General features: G+C 38.7%; 1 protein-coding gene across 50 annotated transcripts in view; it reads left to right on the forward strand.

The window, feature by feature from the left end:
* The window catches only part of TCERG1 (transcription elongation regulator 1), a 64147-nt gene that overhangs the window by 15687 nt on the left and 28191 nt on the right, over window positions 1-20269 (forward strand). For 11 of the 50 annotated variants that reach the window (XR_014839012.1, XR_014839011.1, XR_014838994.1 and 8 more), the window contains 8 exons: window positions 4757-4819; window positions 5978-6178; window positions 7418-7530; window positions 7740-7799; window positions 8296-8384; window positions 16116-16276; window positions 17687-17743; window positions 17876-17942. Coding sequence is in view for 25 of the 50 variants with exons in the window: in XM_085014929.1 (XP_084871055.1) it covers window positions 4757-4819; window positions 5978-6178; window positions 7418-7530; window positions 7740-7799; window positions 8296-8384; window positions 16116-16276; window positions 17687-17743; window positions 17876-17942 (811 nt within the window). In the remaining 25 variants the exon portion in view is untranslated. Of the gene's footprint in view, window positions 1-4756; window positions 4820-5977; window positions 6179-7417; window positions 7531-7739; window positions 7800-8295; window positions 8385-16115; window positions 16277-17686; window positions 17744-17875; window positions 17943-19277; window positions 19329-20269 lie in introns of all 50 variants that reach the window. The other 39 variants (XR_014839010.1, XR_014839009.1, XR_014838993.1 and 36 more) reach the window with 7 other exon arrangements.

Consider the following 20269-nt stretch of genomic DNA (forward strand, 5'->3'; position numbering starts at 1 on the left):
TAAACCAATAGATTATAATAGTCTTTCCAGCTATGTTTTCATATTGTCAGTTAGTTTGTTCTCATGTGTCTGTTGCATTTGAAATTTGCCTTGAATCTCACCTGTTTGAAACGTTTTTGAAAGATTCATGGCTAACTGCAATATTTTCTCTTGAGTTTTGGTAAATGTCCTTTTTTGTTTGTTGTTTACATGTCTTAAAATTAGAGCCACATTTAAAGCTACACTCATTTTGGATAACGGCCTCAATGGATTAAAAATGGTCTCTCTTCATGTAAATATGTTCTATCTAAATGCAGTATTTTTAAGGGATTGAGTGTATGAAGTTAAGAAATCGCAAGTCATAATAGCCAGCACATATTGAGTGGTTTATTGTGCATTGTTCTAAAAGCACTTTACATGTAATAATTTCCACGACCATCTTAAGAGGTGGGAACACAGGTTAAATTAGTTGCCCGTGGTCACATAGCTAAGAAGTGATGGTGTTGGGATTCGAGTCTGGACACTCCAGATCCAGACACCACACTCTTAATAATTATGTTACACTGAGAAGAAAATGTGAGTCACTCAATTTGAAAAAGTTCTTCCAAAACAGAAACCACGAGTTTCCCTTGTAGCAGTTTTGAAGTTTAACATGCACCATTTAAATGTTGAAATAATTACAGTGAATTCATGTGTTTCATTGTCTTAGGGGAGATCCGTACAACTAGAGAAGGAATTAAAAGATGGTGGAGTAGAGTTTTTCCCATAGGGATTGAACAGTGAAGTATTTGGCACCTGAATTTGAATGCATGTGCTGTTGTCAGACATATTTGCTCTTTAACCCATGGTCTGTTCCAGAATTACAGTTGAAAATATTGGTACTTTAGGGAGGTCAAGTTCATAAGGATAGTTTATAGCCAAGATGAGTAGAACCTAGGCTTCTTGTCTCCTCATTTCACATTCCTTCTAGAGTGATTGCTGCTTCATTGTACTAGTTCGTAAGCACAGGGTTGTAATGTAGCTATTACTTAGATTTGCACACATTTTCATTATCACTCTTGCTCTGATTATCTATTTCCTTGTAACCGCTTTGAAAGGAACACGTTCAGGTATTATACTTTAGTAAGAAAGAAACCATGAATTTAAGAATTAGTGGGGGGGTTTTTTGGGAAATTATTTACATGTTGCTGATGTAGTATCAGATAATTAATTGGCCAATAGGTGATGTTTAGGAAACTGAAATTTAAAAGTAAGAAGAAAATCAAAAAGGTTTTCTCTAATGCTAGGGATTACCCATTTTTCAAAATTAAAGATGATGAGCTGAATATTTTCTTTTTGTAAAAATGTAGGTGATGAGTGGATAATAGCATGATGTTTGTCATAACCTCTTGCAATCTTGGTTAGCTTTGGGGTCAGGGACAGTGTTAAGACCAGATCCTGGCTTCTGAGTGATCTTAGGGAGCTGGGATTATTACTTCTCTAGAGAGGAGATGGAGAGGTAGCATAATAGCGTATCTGTGGTATTTGAAAGTGCTCATCTGAAGGATTTTGGTTTTGCTTTAGAGGTTCTTTTTTTTTTTTTTTTACTATTTCTTGGGCCGCTCCCATGGCATATGGAGGTTCCTAGGCTAGGGGGCGAATCGGAGCTGCAGCTGCCAGCCTACTCCAGAGCCACAGCAATGCGGGATCCGAGCCACGTCTGCAACCTACACCACAGCTCACGGCAACGCCAGATCGTTAACCCACTGAGCAAGGGCAGGGACCGAACCCACAACCATGACCCACAACCTCATGGTTCCTAGTCGGATTCGTTAACCACTGCCCCACAAGGGCAACTCCCGCTTTAGAGGTTCTTAATAGGATTAGTGGGTGAAAGGGACAGAGTAGCAAAATTTATTTCTATAGAAAGTGGATTTTTTCACCGTAAAATCCCTTCAGTTATAGCATCTTCAGATGTCATGGTCTTATCTGGCTCCCATCCCATCATTACTTTTTTTTTTTTCTTTTGGTCTTTTTAGGGCTGCACCCCAGGCTTATGGAGGTTCCCAGGCTAAGGGTCTAATTGGAGCTGTAGCTGCTGGCCTACACCAGAGCCACAGCAACGCTAGGTCCAAGCCATGTCTGTGACCTGCACCACAGTTCACAGCAACGCCGGTTCCTTAACTCACTGAGTGAGGCCAGGGATTGACCCTGCTTCCTCATGCGTGCTAGTCAGATTCGTTTCCACTGAGCCACGACAGGAACTCCCATTAAATTTTAGAACAGATGATGGTAACCATTTGGGTTACCAAATGAGGTAGTACCTATGAAGTTTGGCAGTTAAAGGCATTTAATAAATGGATAATTTATTTATTTTGGATAATACATGGAAGTAAATGGATAATATATTTAATAAATAATGCCATTAATGTCATTTGTAGGTCAGTTGGAAGAGAACTTGAGTTAGATAATCTATAAAATTTTGTCCCAGATACTAAAGGTTCTTTAGGGAGCTAATGTTTTATAGAAGGTAATATTAATATCTTTATATATACAGTAAGGCATCTTTGGTATTAAAGTTTATTCATTTTCTTATTTCCCTTTGTCATCTAAGATGCTTTAGTAAAAACGACAAAGACTTGTTTTTCTCCTCAGATCTTTGGCCTTACACGCAGTGCCATCTCTCTCTCTCTTTTCTTCTTTAGTCAGTTCAGCAGTAAGGCCATCAGGAGGGATTTGGATGGAATTGTCTTGGAGCTCAGTTCTGTTTGAAATAGCAGTGCATGGCTCAAATGAGGATAATTAGAGAGGAGAGAGTCAAACAGGAGGAAAGAAGGGAATGGAAGAGTTGGGCAACTTACAGAAATAAGAGCTGGAATTAGGATGGTGAATCGGATTAGGATGATAGGACTTCTGCTTCTTAGTCCGCAAAATCTTATTTGGAATTTTAAGAGGCTTATGGGCAGTGGCATCAGGATTATCTAGAATACTAAATAGGGAACTTTCTAATTTCCTGTTAGAACCTAATCTGAGGTCAGAGTTGTAGAAAAATTGATCAAATGCCCTCTTTGTAAAAAGAAGGATAAAAATTTAGAGATTTGGTTATTTTATGAGTCGTTGTGATATGCGTATAGTCACCCTTGGAGAAGAGGTTTTTAACGTGAGAAATACACGTGATCTTGCATGAAGGTCTGTGAGTGTAGGTAAATACAAGAGTTCCGTGTCGGCCCAGGTGGTCCTTAACTGTGGCAGTTAGGTCTAAACATGGAAAGATTTGATTTTCTTCCGTTTCAGTTTATAGTTGAAATTATTTATTGGGAAATGGTTTTGGAGAACAGTCTTTGAGAATAAAGTTCATGTCACCTAAAAATCTCAAAATCTAGTGCCGACTTAGTAGAGCCAGTGGCCTGCAGATGGCAGTGTTTATACTAATTTAAACCTAATGCACTGTCACTTCCCTAACCAAATGGAATTTTTCCATTGCTTTCTTTAAATATTGTGGAAAATAAAACTGCATATAATTTTACTCAGCATGTTTTTATGATCCAGTGCTTTTGTTTTATTAATAGAAAGTTTAGCTTAATATTTTTATATAAAATTGTAATTTAACAAATTAGACACTTTTCAAAAATTGGCAGTATTTTTGTGTGTGTGTGAGTGAACATAGATAACATTATTTACAAACCCAGGGGTTTAATTTCAATTTTCATCTCTGAATTAAAAGAAACTTCATTTCATTATGGGGAAGATAGTTTATTATTTTTAATTTTATCAGTACCAGAGTGGTTTGGTGTTTTTTTGTTTTTGCTTTTGTTTTTTTTTTAGCCAAGACAAATAGAAAATAAAATTTAATTTCCCAACCTTTTGCCTTCAGTCTTTTCATTTAAAATTTTTTAAAAAAACACTCTTAATTTGATTTTCCTCAATTAATCAGACTTAGTTTTCCAGCTTTTCCTTTCATTCCCTTTTTATCACCATTGTAATGCATCACGATGAGTCTTCATTCTTCTCAGAACTGTACGTAATTTCCATTCTGTGAAGTAAGTGCTGCTCCTTTAGCGGGCGTAAAGATTGAGGTTTTTAAAGCAGCCAGCCCCCGTGGTCATTAATGATAGTGCAGGGACTGCGTCTTTCTTCACATGTTAGCCTGCCCCCACTGTGTTCCAAGCCCATGGCATTCCACCGGGCAGGCACGTGGGTATTTTGTCATTAGTTGAGTGCTCTCCTTCTCTTCATCTTTGCCCTTCTTTTTTTGAAGTATTACTTGCAGTGGAATATTTGGATCTGTCTCATACTTCATTTTCTTTCTTTCTTTCCCTCTGTTCTTACTCTTTTCCTCCTGCATGGTTATGCTCCATGCTTCTGCTTCTGCGTGTAGTTCCCACTTAGCAGCAGCACAGAGAAAGTGTCTGGTCAGCGTCATGCTGCGTCTGCCTTTCACTGGTATCTAAAGCAGCATGGGTTTGACGTCCTGTGGGAACAGGTCCCACAGCAGCCCTTGTCATGCATATGTAATGAAGGGGCTTTCCTTTGTTGAATTCAAATTCTTGAGACTCCTTCAGATACTGTCAGCTGGTTTGATGAAAAGGTAATTGATGTTATAATTTAGAATCAGTTATCATTGGATTTGGCGCTCCTTCCCACAAAATGTCAAGCAAAATAAATTTTACTCCATTCTTGGTCTTTTTCATTGGAAATAGTATTCTAAATTGTAGTGGTAAATTATTTCCCTGAATCCCAGTGGTAGCCGACATACAATGGCAGCTTTCCAACGTATGCTTGCTTATCCATTTTACAGGTGTAGCAATGATGCAAATAGTCAGCTGCCCGTATGTAAAGACAGTCGCTACCACCAAGACCGGTAATTTTTAAAACCATCTTAGTTTGTTTTGTCTGTAAGTTGGCATGGTAGTGAATGTTGTTGTTTATCCTTTTATTTATTTATTTTGCCCAAGTTGAGTGGATTTTTTTATATTTTTCTTTTTAACGAGCGGTATAAATGCAGTTGTCATATTTGGCCAACACTTAATTTTCCCAATTGCCTGTAGTATTAGCTTCGTTGGTTCACAAAAGCAAATAAGGTCAGATCACTTTATATCTTAATTTTTGTAATAAGTGTAAACAACTTCATTCTCATATTCATAACATTTAATTTTATTTTTTGATGTGTGTTTTAAGTTAAATATAAAAAAATCATTTCCATGTGTAAAGTGATGTGATTATGCTTGCATGCTAGTAAATATATGTGTGTGAATATTTGTGTGGTAGTATAAATTTGCATTTTAAAAGTTATAGAAGTTAACTACCTGAAACTGAAATTCTAGTATAGGATTTGAGGGTTTTTTCAATTTTGATTCACATTGATTATTTATATCATATCAGCTTATCTATCTGGTGATATAAATCTCGGCTTATCTTTTAAAAAATGGGAGAACCTTTGCTTTCTTTTTGGAAAAGACTAAATTGACTGTCAAAGAGTTTACAGGGATATCTGACTTAATCTCATATATTAAAGTAGATTTGACAATAAACTCAATCATTTTTGTATAGTTTTTCAGTCATTTACTTTAAAGTAGAATTTTATTCATGTCTTTTTTTTGGTACGTTAGAACAAGAAAATTATTTTGCCTCAGAAAATATGCTTAATAAATGTGCTCGTGGCCTTGATTTCATTGGAATTTGAGAAATTCTTTATAAAAATACAATTTTATGAAGTAGAGGATGTACCATTATTTTTTAATTTATTATGTTATTCTAGTTCATTAAGATTTCATCATAGGTATGACCTGAATTTGTGACCGTTGAGGTGTACTCTTTGGGTGAATTTCTGAATCTATTTGAATTTAGACAGAACTAAACCAGGGGTATAGCTTTAAGTAATTAAATCACTTTATATGATTATTTTCAGCTAGCTCTTTCATTTATTAATATTTAATAGAAAGATTTAGCTCTTTTCAAGTTTTTCTTCTGTGTGGCAGTTTGATACTTGAATCTGATTTGGTTGTTGCTCTTCTTGTAGGTGTGTTGCCAGGAATGGCCCCTCCCATTGTACCCATGATACACCCCCAGGTTGCTATTGCAGCCTCACCTGCTACCTTAGCTGGGGCAACAGCAGTTTCTGAGTGGACCGAATATAAAACAGCAGATGGGAAGACCTATTATTATAATAATAGGACATTAGAGTCAACCTGGGAAAAGCCCCAAGAACTGAAGGAAAAAGGTATAGTTTTAATGACTTAGTGGGGCATAGTATAAATAGAATACTGTGTGAAACTCTGAGTTAATTCGTTTTTAACATGCTTGAGGGATTTCTTTTTCTTTTCTCTTCTCTTTGCTTTTTTTTTTTTTTTTCTTTTCCTTTTAGGGCTGCTACACCTGCGGCATATGGAGGATCCCAGGCTAAGGATTGAATCGAAGCTTCAGCTGCCAGCCTACACCACAGCTCACAGCAGTGCTGGATCCTTAACCCATTAAGTGAGGCCAGGGATTGAGCTGCATCTTCCTGGATGCCACTTGGGTTCATTACCACTGAGCCACGATGGGAACTCCCGGATTTCCTTTTTCTCTTTTTTTTTATTATTTATTATTATTATTTCTTTAGGGCTGCACCCAGGCGTATGGAGGTTCCCAGGCTAGGGGTTGAATCGGAGCTATAGCCACTGCCCTACACCACAGCCACAGCAACACCAGATCCGAGCCGCATCTGCGACCTGCACCACGGCTCATGACAACACCAAACCTTAAACCACTGAGCGGGGCCAGGGATCAAACCTGTGCCCTCATGGATGCTAGTCAGGTAGTTTCTGCTGAGCCACGACGGGAACTCTGTCTAGGATTTTCTAATTACACAGTTTTGGATAGTTAATTTCCTCTGAATTGATAAATAGGTGTTGATAAATTGAATTGATAAATAGGTTATTCTTCTACTTACATGTTTGTCTATCATTTTACCACATGGAGAAGTGGATATACAAATACATATTTACTATTTTTTACTGTTGTCAGGGACTGTATAATTATTCTATTGAATAATTACTGTTGTCCTTATTGAGTTTGATAGTGAAGGAAGAAATGTATTTATTGTGTGTTCTAAAGGGAGAAAATGTAGACTGTTGGAGTCTTGGATGAAGAGGACTCCATTTCCTGTGTCACAAGTCCTTTTTTTGCTCCTAAGTATTTCAGTATCTTACCCCTTTCAAGTAAAATGAATGGCTCCTACAGATGATGTGTGAATGACCTGAAAGGCTTTATGCCCCTCTGAGCTCAGTAGTTCTCATTGTATAGCAAGGTATTGGGAGTTGAGCATTACATTGGAGTCAAATCAATGATATTTCAAGGAAGAACATTTTATTTTTGTGGTTAATAACTAGAAATGGGATATCTTAACTGCTTAGTCTCTGAAAGTTCTTTAGAACTTAAATCAGAACCACTGAGTGATGTTGTCTCAATTTTTTAATAGAAAAATTAGAGGAGAAGATCAAAGAGCCAATTAAAGAACCTTCCGAAGAGCCTCTGCCAATGGAGACAGAGGAGGAGGATCCTAAAGAAGAGCCGATCAAGGAGATAAAGGAGGTACAGGGCCATCGCCTGTTAGCCTGGGAGCCAGCTTTGGTTGTTGGGTATCGTTGACTTAGAACTGAAAATCCGTTTGCTGTAGTTTTAGATAACTGCTATAAATCGGAAATTTTAGGGTTCTTTGAAGTATTTAATTCAGTTTTTCCTTTGAAAGTTTCATTAAATTACTTCTTATACTAAAACAAGACCCCCCCCTCCCCCCCTAGAAAGAAAGGGCCTTGGACCAGAGCTTGGACCTGATGTCCAGTCTCCTGACTTGTAGACTGGTACGTGTCATAGTTATAAGTACACTTCATATTTGGAGAATGTTGATTGTGTCTTTCTGTTCTCTCTTGGTGTGGAATGATCTCTGTTTGGCACTCAAAGAGCTCTTCTTTTTGGAAGCTGCTTTATTGAGTGAGGGACCAGTGGCAGTCGTGCAGGGAATTGAGCAGAAAAAAGAAACAGCCTTAAATGAAGAGGTCTTCTCTCATCTTCTCTCCCCTTTTCCTCATTTCTGCTCCTAAACAGGTGATTAGTGTGTTTGTAAGACAGGACCATCTACTGCTGATGGGGTGTACTGCTGTAGAATTTGGCTCTGTCTAGGGCACAAGGATCTAGAACTTACTTAGAGATTGTGATTCAGAGTCTCCCCTCACTATGCTAGCAACAGACCTGATGTTGGTTGTACTTTAAGGTGTTTGCAGAGATTCTTATGTTTGTGGGGTAATCAGGTATAGTTTTGTGATACTGATTTAATGGGAGTAATATCATTTCCCATAGGAGCCCAAAGAAGAGGAGATGACTGAAGAAGAAAAGGCTGCCCAGAAGGCAAAGCCAGTAGCTACTACCCCTATTCCGGGTACTCCATGGTATGTTCTTGACTTAATTAGCACGCTGATGGATTGATAGATTCCTGCTTGATTACTATGTAATTATACGTAGGAAGAAAAGTGTAGCCTACTGCATAGCACAGGGAACTATATCCAGTCTCTTGGGATAGACCATGATTGAAGATAATATAAGAAAGGGAGAGAGAGAACGAGAGAGAGAGAGAGAGAGAGAGAGAGAGAGAGAGAGAGAGAGAGAGAGAGAGAGTGTATATGTGTGTGTGTGTGTGTGTGTGTCAGGGTCACTTTGCTGTAGAGCAGAAATTGGCACATTGTAAATCAGCTATGCTTTAATTAAAACAAACCAAGGGAAAAGTATGTGTCAAATGAATGTTTTTATCTACTGAATATTTATTGGTTCTTCTTCTTTGAATTTTGGGTGCTCAGACCTAAAACTCAACTCTTGCAGTATCTTCCTCCCTTCATGAAACTCTCCATTAATGTTTATTGTTTATGGTTATAAATTTGAACCACTCTGGGACCCTGAATCTACTTTTTATTGTTTAAAATACTTTAAAACTGCTTTTGTGTAAATATCCACATGTGTTTATAGAATTTTGTGAAATTGTGTGCTTTTATGTTAGTTCTGAATGGTCTGTTTTTTAATCTCCTCTGTTTGGTTCTCTCTTTTCTTCCTCTCCCCACTTCAAGGCTTTCTCTCCTGTTGCTGTTCTAACTTACTTACTCTTTTACAGTCCCTGCATGGCACTGAGCTGGCTTGTCTTACTCTCCTCATCTCTAGGTTCCTCTCCAGCTTGTTGTCCTTACTTCGTCCTCCTTGGTTTTCTTTTCTTTCTTTCTTTTTTTTTGGTCTTTTTTTTTAAGGCCACAACCTTGACACATGGAGGTTCCCAACAGGGGCTCAAGTCAAGCTACGCCCCAGCCCCAGCATCGAGGGATCCTAGCCTCATCGGCGACCTATACCACAGCTCACGGCAACGCTGGACCCTTACTCCTTGTTTTTCTTACTGTGAAAGTAAATGTGTTTGTTCTGTAGAATTCCACAGCCTGGATTTTATTACAGCCCCCTCATACCCATTCCTCCGTTTCCTGCACACTAGCAGGGTTGCAGAGATAGGATCAGGTGCCCGTGAGATCTTTTTGGCAAGACTAGGTCATCAGTGATAATGTGCTTTGCCCTCAGGATGCGTCTGGTTGTCTTTCGTGATGTTACTGCTCAGAACGTGGTTTTCAGCCAGGAGTAATTCTGTCCGTCTTCCCTCAGCCCCTCTTTCTCCTGGACATGGGCAGGGTCTGGAGGCTTTTTCAGTTGTCGTCACTTGGGTGGTGTTAGTAAGCACGCAGTGGATAGAGGCCTGGGATGCTGCTTAACATCCTACCTTGCACAGAACAGCTCCTCACAAGAACTAATTGTTTGGCTCAAAATGTCGGTAGTGCTGAGGTTGCAGAACCCGGGCTAGACCTCTTGTTACGAGTTGACCACGGTGGTAATGTGTTTGTGTTACTCTCTGTTCATCTATTGGCTGTAATACCTAGAGCTCCTTCCCCTTGCGAATGTTACAAATGATAGAGAAAGAAAAGATTTGCTTATACCTGTTTTCAGAAGGAGTTGGTTTAAGTATTAGAAATGCCTGGATTTAAATATGTCTTATATGTTTCTCTCCGTAGCAGTTATTGTGCTTATTGTGTTTGTTTCTTTCGTCTCGGGCTGGGCGGAGTATCTCAGGGTTGACTTCTGAGGTTTTGGTGGTGTGGTGCAGCCCTGTCCGATGGTCTCTTTCCTTTCTTCGACAAGATGTTGCTCACTTATAAATTTCCTGCTTCAGACCCGATTCAGCTGTTTCTCTAAGGAACCCTGATTTCTTTTTGTGGAAAGTGGCTTTATAGGCCCTGGTGTGGGATCTAGGGATAGTGGTTACTACTGAATTAGTCATTATTTTTAGATTCTTTGGTAGACACAGATGGAAGATACATACATTTGAAGATGCGTCCTGAGTTCACACCATTGCTTGCAGTGCCAGTTGCTACAAGGTTTTTACCCTCATCATCGTCAGTATCTCATTTCCTTCTGAAAATCCTGTTGGAGTGACAGCCCCGTGATTACTCACATGCTCTTCTCACACACAAGACGCACAGCAGTAGTACCAGTGCTATCACCAACCATGTGGTTACTAAAGACAGTTTAAGCTTTTGTTTACAGTTATTTTTTGTTTAGGGTATATTACTTTAGGAGATGTATAGTTAAATTATTGTGTGTGTGTGTATTTTTTTTTTTCCTTCCTTTTTTTTCTTTTTAGGGCTGCAGTTGTGACATCTGGAAGTTCTCAGACTAGGGGTCTAATCAGAGCTACAGCCACTGGCCTAAGCCACAGCCATAGCCACAGCATTGTGGGAACCGAGCCACGTCTGTGACCTATACCACAGCTCATGGCAACGCTGGCTTCTTAGCCCACTGAGCGAGGCCAGGGATCGAACCTGCATCCGCATGGATCCTAGTTGGATTCGTTAACCACGACAGGAACTCCCAATTATTGCGTGTTTTAACAGTGTTCTGGAATAGTTTTCTATATATTTATTCCACTAACTTGGTACACAGCCTCACTTTAAAAAATAATTGTGTAAAATATATACTCGTTCCAGAATTAAGAGTTATGAAGGCAATCTATTTTTTAATTTAATTTTATTTTTTTATTACTCAAATGAATTTATCACATCTGTAGTTGTATAATGATCATAACAATCCAATTTTACAGGATTTCCACCCCACAGCCCAAGTACATCCCCTACCCCCAAACTGTCTCCTCCAGAGACCGTAAGTTTTTCAATGTCTGTGAGTCAGCACCTGTTCTGCAAAGAAGTTCAGTCTGTCCTTTCTTCAGATTCCACATGTCAGTGAAAGCATTTGATGTGGGTGTCTCATTGTATGGCTGACTTCACTTAGCATGATAATTTCTAGGTCCATCCATGTTGCTAAAATTGCCTGTATTTCGTTCCTTTTAATGGCTGAGTAATATTCCATTGTGTATATATACCACATCTTCTTGATCTACTCCTCTGTCAATGGACATTGAGGTTGTTTCCATGACTTGGCTATTGTGAATAGCTCTGCAGTGAACATTGGAGTACATGTGTCTTTGCGAGTCGTGGTTTTCTCTGGACAGATGCCCAGGAGTGGCATTCCTGGATCAAATGGTAGTTCTACTTTTAGTTTTCTGAGGCATCACCATACTGTTTTCCACAGTGTTTGCACCAATTTACAATCCCATGAACAGTGTCATAGGGTTCCTTTTTCTCCACACCCTCTCCAGCACTTATTGTTTGCAGACTTTTGGATGATGGCTGTTCTGGCTGGTGTAAGGGAAAGCAATCTCTTTAAAAGAATATGTTCCTAGATGATGGTTTCTCTGCGTATTGTGCATGAAAAGCTAATGACCAACTTCAGCCCCACTAGTCTGGAGCTTTGTGGACCTTATCAATTTTCAGACTTGGATGTGACCTCAGATGAGTGCAGTTTCCTTTCGGAGTTTGTGTCATTAATGCTTCTCTTCATCTATTTCTTTTCTTTTCTTTTTTTTTTTTCCAGGGCTGCACCCGTGGAATATAGAAGTTCCCAGGCTAGGGGAACCTCCACATGCCAAGTGTAATACATTTTCCTTCAACTGTTCACTGCAGAATTCTCTTCAAGAATTTCCATTAGAACCATCCCAAGACTCTGAAGCCACCTTGTTAAATAGATGGTTAACTTTATTGGGGAAAAAACTAAGCCTACCTTTTCTATGTGAATTTCTGAAATACTGTTTATATGTATTAATAGCCAATAACCGCTTTAAGGTGAAGGTGCTAGTCTACTAATTCATGTTGGCTTCAGAGAACCCAAGTGTGCTGATTCAGCTCTAGTGGTATTGGCAGCAGACGTGCATGAGAAGCGCTCAGGACATTTCAGAATTAATAGAAAAATGATGGACAAAGAATTTTTATGTCAGAAAACTGCCCTTTGCTAATAATATGCGTAATAAAGTGTGTAGGGTGAAATGTACTTGGATAATCTACAACTTGGGATGTATCGAAACAACGAAGCCTGGCAGGTGCGTTGAGGGAAGGATAGACGAGTTATAAGGTGTATGTGACAAAATGTTAAGTGTAAACATCTAGGTGGGCAATATATGGGCACTGTTCCAGAAACCTTCTTTCACTAATTCTGTATGTTCCAATTTTTCATAGTACAGTATTAGGGTAAAAAACCGTGGAAACCAAAAAATGGAGCAGCAGTCAGTAGATGTGTAGGTAAATAAAGTCTCTGTGCCACTCCCGGTCAGTACAAAAGTTCAGAGATAAACTTTTCATAAGTGAAAGCCTAACACAGATCACAAATAAAGCATGGCAAATATACGCAGCTCTCACTTTGCACTTTGTACGAGATTGTAAAACTTAACAGCAGGCTAAGTCTTTGTGATGCAATCTTAGTAAGCAATGGGAAAAGTTACAGTCGGTTTAAAAAGTTTTGTCAAAACATAAAAAAACTTTCTTACAACTAGAAACTAAAATTTCCTGATCCTAGGAAATACAAAATGTTACTAATTTTGACCTCTCTATTCTTAAAAAAAAAGTCAGACTAATGCCCTGAAATACCAAGGAAAGAATCCCAGCATTAATAAGAGAAACGTACAACTTCAGGTTGTACCTTTAGCTTCTTAACATACCTCTAAAGAAATATTTGAAGAGCAACATCTAGTATCAAGAGATAAACTAATAAATTTGATTATCCAAATGAGGTAGCATAGCTGAACAGTTTGTTTAGCTTCTAGTTATCATTTACCTATTTTATAAGAAATAGAAAATAATAAATTTGAGAATTGAAGTTATGTGGACAATACTTTCCTTTGTTGACAGAACTTGGAAGATAATTGGGACAATTGGTTATCTTTCATGTATTCAGGTGGACTGTAAAAATACTAGGAATATCTTAGTTGTGGTTTTGGAGAGGAATTGGAGATGATTCCTAAGAAAGACACAAAACCTAGAAGCTATAAATAAAAAGATAAATTTGACCTCATAAAAATATAAAATTTATGTGTGAAGATTTTTGTATATTTTATAGACTAGACTCTTGGTTCCTGGTTGGATTTGTTTCCACTGTGCCATGGTGGGAACTCCCATTATTACTATTTTTTAAAATAAATAAATATGAGTTCGTTTTGTGGCTCAGTGGTAACAAACCTCACTAGTATCCATGAGGATGCTGGTCCGATCCCTGGCCTTGCTCAGTGGGTTAAGGATCTGGCATTGCTGTGAGCTGTGGTGTAGGTCACAGACTCAGCTTGGTTCTGGCGTTGTGTCTGTGGTGTAGGCCGGCAGTTGCAGCTGTGATTCAACCCCTAGCCTGGGAACTTGCATGTGCCTCAGGTGGTGTCCTAGAAAAGCTAAATAAATAAATAGGAGCACTTTAATTCATATTCTCTGATCTTTAATGCCATCTTTTTTTTTTTTTTTTTTTTTTTTTTTGGTCTTTTTGTCTTTTTAGGGCCGCACCTGTGGCACATGGAGGTTCCCAGGCTAGGGGTCCAATCAGAACTGTGGCCCTCGGCCTACCCCACAGCCACAGCAACCTGGGATCCGAGCCACATTTGTGACCTACACCACAGCTCACAGTGACGCTGGATCCCTAACCCACTGAGTGAGGCCAGAGGTTGAACCCGCAACCTCATGGATACCAGCTGGGTTCGCTAACCACTGAGCCACGACGGGAACTCCTTTCCTTCATTCTTTATTTTCATTTTTTTAAAGTTGTATTGATGTATAGTTGATTTACTAGGTCATGGTCATTCCTGCTGTATAAGAAAGTGTTTCGCTTGTACGTGAACACACGTCCCTTCTCTTTCAGATTCTTTTTTTTCCCTTTTTCCTTTTCTCTTTCAGATTCTTTGTGCGGTACACAGAATCTTGGGTAGAGTTCTCAGGGCTGTAGGACAGGTCCCCTTGGCCAGTCCTTCCATAGACCTCGGTGTGTGTATGCCAGTCCCAAAGCCCCAGACCATGGGTCTCCCCACCTCCTTCATTCTTTTAGTGTGGGGAATTATATAGATTTTTGAATGTTAAACTAGCTTTGCATTTCTGGAATAAACCTTGTCATGGTAGAGGAATCTTTTTAATGTATTGTTGGATTTGATTTGATTTGGTAATGTTTTATTGTGTTTTCCATCTGTGAGATACGGATCTGTAGCTTTCTTTTGTAATGTTTTTGTTAGGATTTGGTGTTAGGGTTATGCTGCTTTCATAAAATATGTGAGGTGATGATTGGTGGTTTCTGCACCTCTATTTACTGCAAAAGTTTCTAAGGTGTTAATACTTTTTCTTTAAAGGGTTAACAGATCATCTGGGATGGAGTATTTATGGGGAGATTTTTGATAACAAATTAATCTTTTTTAATAGCTATAGGCCTATTGAATTTTTTTGTTTCAGCTTTGGGAAGTTGTATTTTTTAAGAAATTTATTTATATTATCTAAGTTGAATTTGTTCTCATTATTCTCATTATTCTTTATATGTCTGTGATCTGTGGTGATAACCCCTTTTTCTTTCCACCAGGTAGTGATGTGTTCTCTTTTCTGGATCAGCTAAGTTAGAAGTTTGCCAATTTTGTTGATCTTTATTAAAAAAAAACAAAAAACACAAAAACGTTTTGAGGTAGTTGCCCTCCTCCCCTTTTCCCACTGTTATTTCCTTTTTTCTAATCACTTGGGCTTACTTTACGCTTTTCTAATTTTATTTATTTATTTATTTTGTCTATTTCTAGGCCCATGCTGGCAGCATATAGAGGTTCCCAGGCTAGGGGTCTAATCAGAGCTGTGGCCACTGGCCTACGCCAGAGCCATAGCAATGGAGGATCCGAGCCGAGTCTTCGACCTACACCACAGCTCACAGCAACGCCAGATCCATAACCCACTGAGCGAGGCCAGGGATCGAACCTGCAACCTCATGGTTCCTAGTCGGATTAGTTAACCACTGAGCCACGTTGGGAACTCCTGCTTTATGCTTTTTTTAGCTTTTATTTTTTAGGGCCTCACCCATGGCATATGGAGGTTCTCAGGCTAGGGGTCGAATCAGAGCTACAGCCGCTGGCCTACGCCACAGCCACAGCTACGTGGGATCCGAGCCGTATCTGCGACCTATGTCACACTCATGGCAACACCGGCTCCTTAACCTGCTGAGCGAGGCCAGGGATTGAACTCACATCCTCATGGTTCCTAGTCAGGCTCGTTAGTGCTGAGCTGGGCCACACCGGGACCTTCCTTTATTTTTTAATATTTGACCTGATTAAATATTAAAGCCTTCATAGCAGATTGTATTTGAATTTGTAATTCTGGTTTGGTAGGAAATATTAATTATTATGTAACAGGGTGCCATGGTCTGTTCTTTAGCTTAGACCTCCTTAGTAGCATTATTACCTTTGCTTTTAAAATCATCTTTTGTGATAGGTTAAAATTGAGCGTACCAGACTAAGTTCCTGAGCACTCTAGATTCTGATCACAAATTGCTTTGCTCTTCCTGGTTTTCTCAATGTGTTGAGCTGCTCTTTTATCCTTAGCCAGTCAGCTCTCTTCTGTTCAAAAAATCTTTCATGGCTCTCTCTGAGTAACAGTAATATGAACATGTCCTTCCTGCACCACCACCTCCCCTTTTGAGGATGAGAATAAAAGACTAGCTGTAAAACACATTCCATAACATAAAACACTGATATTTGAATCCATTTGTAGGTGTGTTGTTTGGACGGGTGATGAGCGCGTCTTCTTTTACAACCCTACCACCCGTCTGTCCATGTGGGACCGGCCCGATGATCTGATTGGAAGGGCAGACGTTGACAAAATTATTCAGGAGCCCCCTCATAAGAAAGGCATGGAAGAAGTGAAGAAGCTAAGTAAGTTTTACATTTGGAATTTATCCTCTACTTTTAACATTCTTTTAATAATTTTACAGAAAATGCGAGGCCGCTTAGAAATAATCTGTATTTTCAAGGAATACAAGAAAAGGAGTATTTGAGACATGGGAAATAGTCTGCTCCTCTTGTTTGAGTTCAGTAATAGAGATATTTAAAGTAGAGAATTTGGATTAAATTACGTTTTCTGAAGTATTTGTAAGAATTTTTAACTTCTCGTCCTTTTTAAGATTGCACGTCCAAGATGTGGTAGGTACTGTGAAACTGGCTCCGTGCTTGTTAAAAAAAAGCACCAAAATGCTCCTCCGTGAGCCTTTAGCACCTTTCCATTAGTAATGTATTCTTTGAAGTAATGAAACGGTACATAGTATTTTATTTTACTGTTTGCTAAAATTTTGTAAAATAAAAACACAAAGACTTAGTCTTTTAAATTTGATGAAATTTAGGGAAGGTAAGCCTTATTCCTGAGAATAGAGGTGCCTATGTCTCATTGAGACATAATCCTTTTTTTTTTGCCTTTTTCTTTTTTTTTTTTTTTGCTTTTTAGGGCTGCACTTGCAGCATATGGGAGGTTCCCAGGCCAGGGGTTGAATTGGAGCTACAGCTGCCAGCCTATGCCACAGCAACACGGGATCCAAACCCTGTCTGTGACCTACACCACAGCTCACGGCAAGGCCAGATCCCTGACCCACTGAGCAAGGCCAGGGATCGAACCGTCAACTCAGGGCTCCTAGTCAGATTCATTTCTGCTGCTGCGCCACAATGGGAACTCCTCCGGGAACTCCGAGATGCAATGTTTTAATCTACCTAACGCTCAGACAGCATTTCAGTGTGTATAATGAACACAAATAATTTGCACATCATTTTTATTGCATTTTTTATTGGTAATTTGCCCTTGTATGGATATGATCGTGTTTTTATAGAACCCTCCTGTGTCGTATAGAAGCATGTTAAATGAATTGTTTAATACTTCAGTTGAAGCAAATCCTAATGTATGTCATTTATTATAATAAATGTATGTCATTTATTATAATAAATGTATGTCATTTATTATAATAGAGCAGTCGTCAGTGGTTATATATACATGGTACTAACATTTTGTGCTTACTAGTGATTCCCAAACTAGTGAAACTTGCTCTACCAGGTGCAAAAGATAGAAGGATCTGATCCATTTATTTGAAAAATGCATGTGTCAATAAACATTTCAAAATGAATTAAACATTTAATGTAAAGCGAAGAGTGATAGAGGAGGAATAGAATTATTATGCTTTGTTTAATGTTTTATAAAGGAGTGACTGTTATGAGATAGACATATAAACTAACTTTTTAAAAGCAAAGATGGTGTGAAATGTGCTTACACCCATTCCTAATATTTGAACTGTTTTTTGCCAGGGCACCCGACCCCAACAATGCTGTCCATCCAAAAGTGGCAGTTCTCGATGAGTGCAAGTGAGTGAACTGTAAGGGGCAGCTTAAAAAGAATAATACTCATGCCAGTGCTCTAGTGGTTGGTAGCAGAAGGTTCATACCTATTTAAATTGTTGCTTTATTTTTATTCTGGCACTTTACATTTTCCTGCAGTTAAAGAAGAACAAGAGTTAATGGAAGAAATGAATGAAGATGAACCTGTTAAAGCCAAAAAGCGGAAGTAAGTCTTACTTAGAGTTTATGTGATTTAGGTAGAGTTTTACCTTTTTAAACAGCTGGTTAGGTTGCAGTCAGTTGGTGATTGGGGCAGGTAATGTGTGTGTTAGGAGACAGATGTCAAGATTGCTTTCTGAGGCATGTAATGAAAAAGCTTTACTTTGGAATGTGGAAGTGATGTCTCTTCTGTTGCTAGATGTGCAGAGGTTTGGTTATTCAAATATATATTATGAAGCCAAATGACATTTTAGAATTAGTTGATAAATTATTTTCAGACATTTATTAGGCCTGAATTTTAGTAAAAAAAAAAAAATCTTCCGAGTTCCCATTGTGGCGCAGCAGAAACTAATCCAACTAGTATCCACGAGGTTGCGGGTTCCACCCCTGGCCTTGCTCAGTGGGTCGGGGATCTGGTGTTGCCATGAGCTGTGGTGTAGGTCACAGACATGGCTCAGATCCCTTGTGGCTGTGGCTGTGGCTGTGGTGTATGCCAGCAGCTGCAGCTCTGATTTGACCCCTGTCCTGGGAACTTCCATATGCTGCAGGTGCGGCCCTGTACAGACAAAAGTAAGTTTCCTTCCTAATGTAGACCCCAGCAGATACCATTCCACACATCTCATATAAGACTCAGAGTTTTCTCTTTTTTATGTGCTTGTCACTTCTCTAGTCCTTGTTTCTGTGGTCCTTACTTGGTGAAGAGGAAACCCATTGGCTTATTAGAAAGTGCTCTGAGGGAAAGAGAGTGGTGCAAGTGGAAGCGTTAGCGTGACCAGTGCTCAGTACAATGCGAATGTTCCTAATTATGGGGGGGCGGAAGGGGTGTGGTCAGAGGGTGTTTGTATGTGGGCGGGGAACGCACGGGACTAGTATTTAGCAGCGAAAGAAAGGTTTTGAAAACATTAGGAAATGGTTTATCATAGTCCTTATCTGAGAAGGACAGATTGAATGCAGCCAAATTATGGCAAAGAAACCAGTAAGACAACCCTGTCAAGGGTGGTTCTTTTTTAAGTTTATTGGCAACAGTGTTAAAGAAATTAAGATCTTGAAGAGTCAATCATAACTGACCACAGTAACTACAGCTGTTTGCATTTTTGCAGTTGACTTTTTAGTTCTTAACCAAATGTATGTCTTTTTATTAGTTGTAATCAAGTGAATTTGTGTTCTTTTTTTAAAAAAAAGTCTAGAATAAACATTTATTTTCTTAATTATTGTAAATGACTGTATTCATTCTGTTTATGTACCATAATTTTGGATGTTCCTACGATGTTAAACTTTTAGGTTGTTTTTAATTGTTTGTTCTTATAGACAACTCTGTAAGGTTTTTAACTGCTTTTATCAGGAGAATGTCAAAGAAGTCCTTTATGTGGATTGCCCGAGCTTCTCTATTTAGGTACAAAGCTACAAGCCTATTTTACCTGGCTTAGTTTTTTCTTTATTTCTTTTATTGAGATAGATAGTGATAGTTTGTATTGTGACATTTTCATATAGTATAATTCTATAAAGGTTATTTGTTTTCATTAGCTGTATTTCTTGGATGTCTTAACTCTTTATTTAAATAGTTCTTAAATTATTATAAGAGGGTATATTGTTTGGCAAATTGCTTTTACCTGTTTGTTTTGTGCATATCTTAGGTCACAGACTATCTCGCTAAGTTCCTGCAGGTCACGGACTGTGTCTTCTATTTTTGATTCACTCCCTAAATTGTTAATTGCCTCTCACATTTGTGGGCTAGCCTTAGCTTCCTGGGCTACCTTCATTGCCCTAGATAGCTTGTTTTTGAATTTCCCGATGTTCTGTTTTATTTCCTTTAAGTTTATGTAGGAAATATGAACCAATTTTGTTTTTGTAGTTAGCAGATTGAATTTAAGAAGGACGATCTGCTTAAACACCCCTGAATATTACTGACTTACCTTTTCTTTGATTACTCACTTGAATGGGCCTTGTTAAAAGTGCAGATGTTTTGAGAGGTGATTGAATTTCACGTTTGCAGTCTCACTTGAGTACCACACAGCAGCAGGGTTGCCCTTAGCCCTGAGGTGCATTTTTTGGAGGAACAAGAAGTAGTTTAGTCATTGATGAGGAGTTCTAATTCCATCTAACTACTCCGGGGCCTATGTTGCTCTCTGGGACCTGTCCTTCAACTTAAATCTCAACTTATCACCCAGAAAGTGAGTAAAAAAAATGTCAGGTAGGTAAGGTATATATCTCACATATCCACTTGGCCAAGTTTGCAGGTATTTTCATTTTATTTTCAGAATAAATATTTAAGATTTCTAAGGCTTATACCAATTTTATTAAATTAAAACTTTTATGCTTTTATAATGTAAACCA

This window comes from Sus scrofa, chromosome 2, assembly GCF_054392235.1.
Source record: "Sus scrofa isolate SSC_HxYL_T2T_F1_AM1 chromosome 2, Sscrofa_HxYL_maternal_Yorkshire_Landrace_v2.0, whole genome shotgun sequence".
Lineage (NCBI taxonomy): Eukaryota > Metazoa > Chordata > Mammalia > Artiodactyla > Suidae > Sus > Sus scrofa.